General features: G+C 38.1%; 1 protein-coding gene across 1 annotated transcript; it reads right to left on the bottom strand.

Annotated features, from left to right (window-relative positions):
• Nucleotides 1-586: 586 nt before the first annotated feature.
• On the bottom strand, nt 587-10,626 carry LOC107963051 (uncharacterized). The gene is made up of 9 exons (XM_016899650.1): nt 10,481-10,626; nt 10,297-10,438; nt 9,324-9,443; nt 8,682-9,188; nt 8,433-8,564; nt 7,573-7,940; nt 7,021-7,167; nt 1,322-1,388; nt 587-706 (listed from the first exon to the last, which is right to left on the bottom strand). Exons 1-9 carry the CDS (start codon nt 10,624-10,626, stop codon nt 587-589), a joined length of 1,749 nt encoding a protein of 582 aa, XP_016755139.1.
• Nucleotides 10,627-11,167: the final 541 nt, after the last annotated feature.

Below are 11,167 nucleotides of genomic sequence, written 5' to 3'. Positions count from 1 at the left end.
CTATTACTTCTTCCATCATGAGCCAAGAGATTACTATCTCAGTCGAATCCCTCTCTACTTATCTTTCTATCACCAATAAGGGTGATGAACTTCATACTGGCCCATAGGATACTTCCTTAACAAGGTGCAGTGATTATGTAGGCAACGACATGGACCTTCATGATTGTATCCTCCATCTTACATTCAATTGGATTGTTGGCCCAAGCAATAAACATTCCAGCATTCTCCACATCGATTATTGGACGTGGCATTACTTTAGAACCAACTATCCTCTCAAATTAGCCGCTATTATTTTTTTAAACCTTCTCGAGATTGTTAGGTTACCGATGTTTAGCAATAAAACCTTACATTACGGTTCATTCAACTCTTATATCTTTCGTACCCTTAGAATAAAAGTAAGTATAGATCCCGATTATGCCATAAACTCCTTTATCGATATCTCAACCTCACATAGTTGCAATTGGAAGCTTGATGATAAGGGACTTTAGGTCCACAAGTTTGATCGACAATCTTTGGTGGCTCAAGCATCGACGGTTCCATTCATCGCTTCACAAACATCCGATGTTCCTAGGTCTCCGCATGAAGCTTATCCAGCTTTCTTCGCTCTGCTGTCCCTGTGCACAACATGTTTACTTGAGGTGATTAATGGACCATCATTGCAAGTCGATGCATGATTTAATGCATTGATTGCCCATTTCGATGATTGCTACAATCAATTAGACGAGCACATTAATAAGTTGGCCTCTTGGTTTCCCTGCCATCAGACGATTAGGACTTCACTTCTTGGTTGATTTTTATATGCTTTTTGGTTGGATTATATAACTATTTTGGGTTGTTTGGTTGTCTTTCTTTGTATATTTGGGATATTTATATTAGTTGCACATTTTGTTGTTTTGGGATGTTTTCTATTTTCATTGCCTTTGGATGATTTTATTTCAAATGAACTACCATTGTTTTTTTTTGTCATTCTATCTACTTGTTTACATGCTTCATTTTTCTTTTATTTCTATTTTTTATTTCAAATGTACTTCTTCCCCTAGTTTTTCAAGCATCCATTCTATTATATATATATATAAAAGGAGCCTGAAGGCCACTACTTCATATTAACAAGCATGAGCAAGTGCAAGCCCATGGATATTATAAGAGCCCATTTCTGCCCGGCCCGTCATAAACCAAAAATAATAAAATAATAAAACCAAATAAATAAAAAGAGTCCAAATGTCCATCAAGCCCAAATCAACCAAAATTACAAACCCAAAATATAAAAAACCTAAGCCCAATCCTATGGCCCAAAACCTAAACCTATCTTCAGCAAACCTACCTCTAATAGCTTTGCACCACAACTCCAGGCTCCACTTCGGCCTCCGTACACAGCTGGCCTCCTCCACCTGCAAAAAAGGACAAAAAAAGACAGCAGCAAGATATAGCAAGCAAAAAAAAACGATAGCAACATTTTGTATTTTCTTTCTTTCTTTTTCGGCTATAAAAGCCATGAAGAACCAATAAAATTTTTTTAACAACACAGAATCGAAAACAGAGAAAAAAATTTGAAAAGGTCTCTTTTCTTTTTTATTCTGCATCCTTTTATTATTTTGTGCATTTTATTTTTCCTTTTTATAACAAAAGGAAAAACAAAAGTAATAAAAAAGGGGAAATCTTACCTTTTTTCGAGTTTGCGCTATTGTGAGGGGAGTCGAGGCCGCCATCTCCAATGAAAGATGGCATTTTGGGAGCGGAAAAGTTGAAAATCCAAAAAAATGACCTTTTTCGATTTTCTGGCCACCGTGGACGGTGGTGTCATCACTGGCGACCTGCTGCTGTCACGGTGGCCCGACGCCGGAGTCATGGCCGGATACTTGGAGAGGTGGAGAGCATTTTCTATTTTTTTTAGGTGGGGGGTTAAAATGATTTTTTTTTTGAAAAGTTAGTGGCTTTTATAAGGTGCCAAAATGGCACCATTTTAGAAAGGTTTCGAAGGCCCCAAAACGCCATCGTTTTGGCCTTAACCCAGGATCCTACCTGATGACCCGACCCACAAGGCTAAGATCCACATGTTTCCTAGCACATGGGTTATTTCCGCATACGATCCTTCCTTTTTTTTTTGTGGCGTGTTGCAATTTAGCTTTTTTCCTTTTTTTAATTTTGCCACATAATTTTATTTTGTTTCAATTTGGTCTCCATTGAAACGGTGCACTTTGGGTATAGTGAATAATTTCCCAGTTAGTCCCTGCTTCTTCTAGCCGTTTCATTTTGGTCCTTTCTTTTTGTTTTAATCATTTCATTATTTATATTTCAACCCCTTTTGTCATTTAATTTGTTCAAATTTTCCTTTTAATTTTATTTAAGTTTCAATCAAATCCTTTTTGTTTTAATTCACTTATTTATTCATTTATTTATTTTCTTGTTTATATTTATATTATTCCTTTTATTTTACTCATTTGTTTGTTCATTTACTCATCTATATATACATTATTCATTTATTTTTTTAATTCTTGTATTAATTTATTTATGATTCTTTCATTCTTTTCTTTTTACTTTTTTCTTTTATTGATTATTTATTTTATTTATACTTTCATTACTATTATTATTTTATTATCCATTATTATTATTTTATTATCATATATTCATCCATTTGTTACCCTTTTTATACTTTTAAAAATTAGATTATTTATGTTTTTTTAACTTGTACACGTATTATTGTTATTATTATTATTATTATTATTATTATATCTATTGTTATTATTTATTTATATATTTTACTACAAATTGTACCTTTAATCTCATTTATATTTTGATTCGGTTCTTTATTGTCAATATTTTTATAAAATACTTTCCCTTACATTTATTCATATATCTATTTTATTTATTTTTCGGTCCTTTTTTAGCTGACATTTTCCTTTTATGTGTATATTTTGTTATTATTTTTATTGTTATTATTCATTTCATTTATCTTTGATTATTCATATTATTACATTATTGTACATTATGCGACTCTCATAAATCGTTCCTATTAATATATTCATTGTCATTCGCTCGACAATTTTTTTCGCATATCATCATTTTAAATTAAAAAAAAATATGCTTCGTTTAAGTAAAACACTTGATATTATTCAAAATAAAAAAGGAATTTTGGAAATAAAGGCAATATTTCGCATTTTGGAGATTTTCAATTTTTAATTTTCTCGTTGAAACTAAATAGCCAAATATCCTTTTAAAATCATAAAATATCAAAATTTTAAATAAAAATAAAGGCAATATTTCGCGTTTAGAAACTCAAGAAGGCCGTGCCTTAACTTACGGGGTTTCGATTTTTCTCGTTGGATCTAAACAATCGAATATCCTCTTAAAAATCAAAGTACAACTTTTAAAATAAAACAGTTAAAAGGCAAGCTTATTTTAGAGGGTTCAAATGTTGTGTCCTAACTTACGGGATATCACATTTTGTCATCTCGAGACGAGAGGGCCTTTAACACTCGTTTCAATTTATTCAAGCATTGTTTTTTAAAAAAATCAACATTAATAAAATTGGGATCGTATTTTAAATTATCTTCGAGTTTTCAACTTTCTACATTAAGATATTAATTAATTAATTAGGTACTTATTTTGGGCGTTATGAGGGTGCTAATCCTTCTCATACGTAATTGACTCTCGAATTCATTTTCTCGAATTTCGTAGACCAAATTTGTTGTTTTAGTAGATCAAAACGTTTTACTAAAATGATTAATCACAAGGTGACCCGATCACACCTCATAAAAAAGGATTGGTGGGGCCTCCATTTCCTTTTTTTTTTAAAGTTGATTTCAAAAAAAAGAGTGGTTTCGACATACATCGCTCGGATACTCCATGTCAAAAGAAAAGGTACAACATTTATTAACAGCAAGATACATAGGCAATGAGCCACTCCATTGCTCGAACGAGCGATCCACTTAATCTTAAAATCGATAAAAGAATCCAAAACCAAAGATTTGATTCATTCTTGTCTTACTGGTTGAAAATTGATAATTTGATTTAAAATTACGATCCTTTTATTGCATTTCATCCGTCATTTTTGTGATCTTTTCGAGTCTTGGAATATTTTCACATATTGTATTGCATGGCCGTTTGATCTTACCCTTTTAAGTGGGAGTGAGAAGCTAGTCCTTCGTGAGGTCTTCCCCTCCGTATAGGATAGCGGATCTCTTTCTGGATACATCCGTACCTATGTCTTCTTGAATTTTCATCTCCGTATAGCCATAAGGAAATGTATTCCCCTGAACTGAACTCGGTCCGTATAAGCCTATAATGGGTGAGGGTCGAGGAATCTGCCAGTTCAGGTACCTTTTCTTTAGAACTGAACCGCATATAATGAGCCCTAAAAACCCACCCTAGGTAGCACCATACCAAAACCTAGCGGTCATCCAAATAGGTGCTCTATTTGTTATTTATGTTTTTTGTATTGACGTATTTTCTTTTCTTTTGGTTATGATTGCATTGCATTTTCATAATAGAAAAAAGATGTCGATTCACGTTCAGTTGTTAAATAGAGAGGTGGTCATGGAAAACGGATTTCTTGATAATGTGGAGGATAATGTGGCTGTCCGAATATCATCCAAGTAAACACAATGATAGAAGGGTGATAGTCCGACGGAGGAGTACACGACTTTGCTTCGTTGCCCGAGGATTCAAGCTGACAAAGATTATTCGAGAGCTGTTAACGTCTTGATTTTCTTGACGAAGCTAACAAGCATCACGAGGATAACTGAGCAATAGGTTGCAGCCCGGATCAGGCAAAAAAGAGCTAGTAGAGGCATCCATTGGAAAATTGAAGTGTTTAAGAAACCATGTTTTAGCGAAAACCGTGTTTTCATTGAAAACCCTTCTTAAAATAAAAGAAAATCTTAAAGAAAAAATCCTTTCAATCACTTGTTTGAAACATAAGATTTGATGAAAACATGTCACTTGAAAATTTAGTTACGAAAATGTAGAAAAGACATACTATAGTTTAAGAAACCATGTTCAACTTCTTATAATTACATCACATAGTAATAATATTCCAAATAATAACAAAATGGAAGCCATATTATAATCTGATTTGAATAGTACTTAATAAAATATAAACTTATATGTTTTTAAAAAAACAAAAAAAAGTCCAAATTATCTTGCTAGCTGGCCACCCAGAGTCCCTCCAAACATCGAACCCTCTACTGAGCATCACCTGAAAAAAATAAAATAAAAGAGGCGGTGAGTTTTCGCAAACTCAGTGTGTACAACCCTCGATAAAAAATAAGCATTCAAAGAGAAATCATCAAACATGCAATGCAATCTCATCCAAATTATCCATCCACTACACACCAGTTTCGTCCCCCGTCACACCATGTGGGGATATAAATATCGACCCACTAAGCCCACACACCAATGGCAGCCCGGTTGTGGAACTACCTTTATTTACATATTGGGCTTTAAAAGTCGTCGGTGGATCCATGATTGTCAGGCAACCATGCGATCCTCATATACTTCCTTCGTTCCATAGTTCCCACCCTATATGTAACCTAATCAGAACATCATATGTATGCATGTCACATCCATAAAACTTACATTCAACACCTAGGGGTATTTTGGTCATTTTTGCCCTCAGGGACGTTTTGGTAATTTTTCCTTAATTATGGTTTTCACTTACCTTGACCCGTTAACAAGGCCCGCGAGCTAAGATGAATAAATACTATGCACCAGGTAGGATTCTAGAGAAGAGGAGGTGGGTCATTAAGACCGCTTAAGTACCAAGCTCTCCCTAGATCCAATCCTAGACATGCATATACCCGTTGCCACACCTTAACCCTTTGACTTGTCCACGGTCGCAATATATTAATTATGTCTTATGTAGTTATCATATACTAAGCCCAAAACCCTTACACACATGCATATAGCCCACTTGGCCCAATCTCATTTATATGGCCCATCAGGCCCAATTCACATTCATATGGCCCATCAGGCCTAATTCATATTCATGTGGCCCATTAGGCCAAATCACATGTATATTCATGCTCACATAGAATTTCCTAACACATAGCATCAATTTTCACCTTTTTCCTATTTTGGGCCCAACAGCCCATCGGACCCATTTAGCTCATTCTGGCCCATTTGGCCAATTCGCAACCCAAGTCCACCGAATCACCCGTGGGCCTCAGGTAACCTATCAGTTCCCTCCTCACGAGTGTTCACGCACTCGCAAAACCACCATAGCCCAACTTTTGGCTTTTCGGCATTTCGGCTTTTGCCAATTCATTGTGTGTGTGCAGTGTATGTACACACCTGGTAAGCAAGCGTGCCACGATTCCCTTAGTCACCAACCTGCAATGATATCACCCTTCCATTAATCATATGTTTAATCCATATTCTACCCAAAAACCGAAACCTCACCTTAACCTTACCTTGAACACCAATCCTTAATAACTTTACTTGGTCATGTACTCCCTAGATCTGAATTAATCTTATTAAAACCAGAATAATAGATGACTCGTATCCAGCACAAGTCCCCTTACCTTAACTGTAAACATTCGGCCACCTTAACCAATGGAAGAGGAATACTTACCAATACCGCAACACCTAGGGAGCAATTCGGCAATGAGTTAAGACTGAGATCCGATACTAATTCACTACCACAAATGATTAGAAAGAGTGAAGGACAATATTCAATACTTAGCAAGGAAAACTGATTGGAAGAGTAACACTTACACTAGATTCAGTCAAAGAGTATTCCGCTCTAGAGATTTAAATGGCAACAATTGCTTATTCGGCACCAAGGGAGAGAGGAAGAAGAATTGGCTAAACCCAAAAGTTAAACAAAGAAATCAACACAAGGAAAATAAAAAGAAGAACAAGGGTTTTCAGCTTTTAGAGAAATCGGCAGAAAGAAAAGGAAGAAAATAAAAGGGTTTTTGACTTTTAGGGAAGAGGGTTTCTGGCAACAAGGTGAGAAAAAGATTTCGGCATTAGCCTCATACCCTTGCATTCGGCACTTATTTATAACCCTTATGGCCAAACCTCTCAAGCCCAAGTTTCCATTTCGGCTCTACTTGCTCCTCACTTTTTATCTCCTCGTTTTTCTTCCTGATAACCCCTTGATCTTTTCCTCTGATTTCTCTCCTAAACACTTCCTTTGGAGTCCATTTCCATGCCACTTCCAACCTTCTAGAAGGCCAAAATTAAACTTCTAAAAATACTAAACTAGGATTCGAACCTTGGATCTCCTTGCTAGCCAGTAACGCCACCTCGCTACACTCTAAGTGGCGTCACTTAGCCACTCTTCCACATTCCACAAGGCTTTTTGATGCTATTTTTTCCCTATCTTTATTTAAAAGCCCAACTACTTGCCAACAAGGTCCTTTTAATAATTAGACTACAACTTTATTTACCCATAGGTTCTAACTCAAACCTTAATTAAGACCTACTATAATTATCACTTGGCTAAGAATATAAAACACAATTTTTATCAAAATCGAAAACAAAAAAAGTTTACGATTCTGAGATTTTTAGGGCGTTACAACTCTACCCCCTAAAAGAATTTTCGTCCTCGAAATTCTACCTGATTCAAACAGTTTAGGATATTGGTGTCGCATCCCTTCCTCAGGTTCCCAAGTAGCATCCTCAGCTTTGTGATTCCGCCAAAGCACTTTGGCAAATGGAACAGACTTCCTTCTCAGTTCTTTGACATCTTGATCAATTATTTGTATGGGCTCTTCCTCGAAAGTTAGGTCTAGCCTGACCTCGATTTCTTCAACCACCACGACATGCGAAGGATCTATGGGATACCGTCTCAGCATGGAAACATGAAACACATCATGGTTAAGGCTTAGTTCAGGAGGTAATTCTAGCTGATAAGCAACTGGCCCAATCCGCCTTAGAACCCGATATGACCCAATGAACCTTGGGCTTAGCTTCCCCTTTCGTCTAAACCTTAATACCTTCTTCCACGGAGAGACCTTAAGAAAAACTAAGTCCCCCACTGCATACTCTATCTCTCGATGCTTAAGGTCAGCATACGACTTCTGCCTATCCAAGGCCTCCTTCAAACGATCCCGAATCAGTTTTACCTTATCCTCAATATCGGCTACTAACTTAGGGCCCAAAACTCTTTGTTCGCCCAACTCCGTCCAACATGTTGGAGTTCAACACCTTTGCCCATACAGTGCTTCGTATGGAGCCATCCCAATGCTTGCTTGGTAGCTATTATTGTACGCGAATTCGGCTAACGGTAAATAGTCCTCCAAACTACCTCAAAACTCAATCACGCATCCCCCCAACATATCTTCCAATACTTGAATCACCCTTTCCGACTGTCCATCAGTTTGAGGGTGGAATGCCATACTGAAGTTCAACCTAGTACCTAACGCCTCATGCAACTTCTTCCAAAATTGTGAAGTCAAACGTGGGTCCATATCAGATATTATGGATACCAGCACCCCATGCAATCTTACAATCTCTGCCACATACAGCCTAGCCAGCTTTTGCAATGAGTAGTCGGTGAGAACCGGTACAAAATGGGTAGACTTGGTTAACCGATCCACTATGACCCATATCGATTCTTTCTTAGTAGGCGTTAAGGGTAGCTCACTAACAAAGTCCATAGTGATCCTTTCCCACTTCCAGAGTGGAATCTTTACTGGCTGAAGCAACCCTTAGGGCAACTAATGTTCCGCCTTCACCTTTTGACAAACCAAGCATTTACCTACGAACTCCATGAGCTCGCGCTTAAGTCCCGGCCACCAATAAAGCTTCCGTAAATTCTGATACATCTTGTTCCCGCCAGGATGCATAGCATAGAGGCTGCTATGTGCTTCCTGCAGAATAGACTGTCTTAGATCATTGTCCTTAGGTATACACATTCTCCCGCAGAAACACAACACTCCTTCACTGTTTATCCCAAAGTCCGATGTCTTCCCATTCTCTACTTGCCTAAGACGAGCACCCAAGGTCTCATCCATCAATTGTTTACTCTTTATTTGCTCGATCCATATCGGTTTTACTTGAAGCTCAGCTAACAAGCTGCCATTATCCAACCAACTTAAATGGGAGAGCATAGCTCTCAAGTCAGACTTAACCCTATGACTCAACGCGTCGGCTACCACATTCACTTTACCAAGGTGGTATTCAATCATACAATCATAATCCTTCAACAATTTCACCCACCTACGTTGCCTAAGGTTTAGCTCCTTTTGGGTAAAGAAGTACTTCAAACTCTTGTAGTCTGAATAAATTATACAGTTCTCTCTATATAAGTAATGCCTCCATATCTTTAGTGCGAAAACCACCGCAGCTAGCTCCAAATCATGGGTTGGGTAATTCACCTCGTGAGTCTTAAGTTTTCGTGACGCAGATTCAACCACCTTTCCTTCTTGCATCAATGCACATCCTAAGCCCACATGCGACGCGTCACTATAAACCATAAACTCCTTCCCAGGCACTGGCTGAATCAACATAGGGGCCTTAGTTAAAACTTTCTTGAGTTTTCCAAAACTCTCTTACTGCTTGTCCGTCCAAACAAACGGTACCCCCTTCCTCAAAAACTTCGTTAAAGGTGCAGCAATTACTAAAAAGCCCTCAACATACTGCCTATAGTATCCTGCCAAGCCCAGAAACTTCAGATTTTTGATACTGACTTGGGTGTTTTCCAGTCTAACACCTTTTTAATTTTCTAGGGATCCACCTTAATCCCTTTGGTTGACACCACATGTCCTAGAAAACTAACCTCCCTTAGCCAAAATTCACACTTACTGAATTTGGCATACAACTGTTTCTCCCTCAAAGTCTGCAACATAATCCTTAAGTGTGCATTATGCTCATCCTCATCTTTTGAGTACACCAAAATGTCATCTATAAAGACTACCACGAACCGATCCAAGTAGGGTTGGAAGACCCAATTCATAAGATCCATGAAAGTAGCAGGTGCGTTCGTCAGCCTAAATGGCATCACCAAGAACTCATAGTGCCCATAACGAGTTCAAAAAATTGTCTTATGAACATCCGCCTCCTTAACCCTCAATTGGTGATACTCTGAACACAAGTCAATCTTTGAGAAAACAAAAGCTCCCCTAAACTAATCAAAAAGATCATCAATTCTCGGTAGAGGGTACTTTTTTTTAATTGTAACTTGTTTAACTGCCGGTAGTCGATGCACATTCGCAACGTCCCATCCTTCTTCTTCACGAATAACACTGGTGCTCCCCACGGAGACACGCTTGGTCATATGAATCCTCGATCCAATAATTCCTGAATCTGTGCCTTAAGTTCTACCAACTCTTTTTAAGGAGCGATAGACACTGGAGTCGTCCCAGGTAGCAACTCGATTCCAAATTCTACTTCTCTGCTGGGTGGCAACCCAGGCAGCTCCTCAGGAAAAACATCTGAAAATTCCCTAACCGTTCTCAACTCCTTAACAGCAGGGCTCTTAGCCTCCATATCACTAATATAAGCCAAAAAGGCTTCACATCACTTTCGTACTAACTTTTCAGCCTTCAAAGCCGAAATCACATTCGACGGGTAATTCTGAGGTTCACTAATTACTACCACCTCACTATCTTCCGCCGTTCTTAACACCATTCTCTTTGCAATGCAATCCAAGGTGGCTCGGTGCTTCACTAGCCAATCCATACCTAAGATTAAGTTGAATTAGCTAAACGGCAGCTCCATCAAATCTGCTAAAAAAGTAACCCTTTGGACTACTAAGGGTACCTCCCTAAACAACTTATTCACTCCTATAGACTACCCTAACAGACTTATCACAGTCATCTCATGCAATAATCTCAAACATATCACCAAAAGACTCAGTCTTATTGCATGCAACATATGAATGCGTTGATCTAATATCAATCGGTGCTGTGTAAGGTAACTCGTATATAAGGAACATACCCGTTATCACATCTGGGGCATCCCCATCCTCTCGACAACAAGTAACATAAACCAAAGTTGGCTGTCACGCTTCAGCATGGCCTGCATTTCCACCTCGTGCTCCACGACCTCGTCCATTACTGTTACCACCCTTGGCTTGTCCACGACCCCTTGCCGGCAGCTGTCTACCCCTTGGTAGCTGAGCACCACCTTGACCCACTACTGGTTCTCGACCTAGCGTTCGAGGGCAATCCTTGATCCTATACTTTATAGACCCACAAGCGAAACAAGCTCCCATCCTCTT

The sequence above is a fragment of the Gossypium hirsutum genome, chromosome A06, assembly GCF_007990345.1.
Source record: "Gossypium hirsutum isolate 1008001.06 chromosome A06, Gossypium_hirsutum_v2.1, whole genome shotgun sequence".
NCBI classification, from domain to species: Eukaryota; Viridiplantae; Streptophyta; class Magnoliopsida; order Malvales; family Malvaceae; genus Gossypium; species Gossypium hirsutum.
This window is presented reverse-complemented; position numbering and strand designations above follow the sequence as displayed.

Bases quoted from the DNA above. Each gene is read 5' to 3' on its own strand.
- LOC107963051 (XM_016899650.1), bottom strand. From the start codon at position 10,626: ATGGATTGGCTAGTGAAGCACCGAGCCACCTTGGATTGCATTGCAAAG. The intron at 9,189-9,323 runs GTGAATTACCCA...TTTACCCAAAAG, and splicing joins GAAAACTTAAGACTCACGAG to GAGCTAAACCTTAGGCAACG. The intron at 8,565-8,681 runs GTGAAGGCGGAA...ACGCCTACTAAG, and splicing joins AATGCTTGGTTTGTCAAAAG to AAAGAATCGATATGGGTCAT.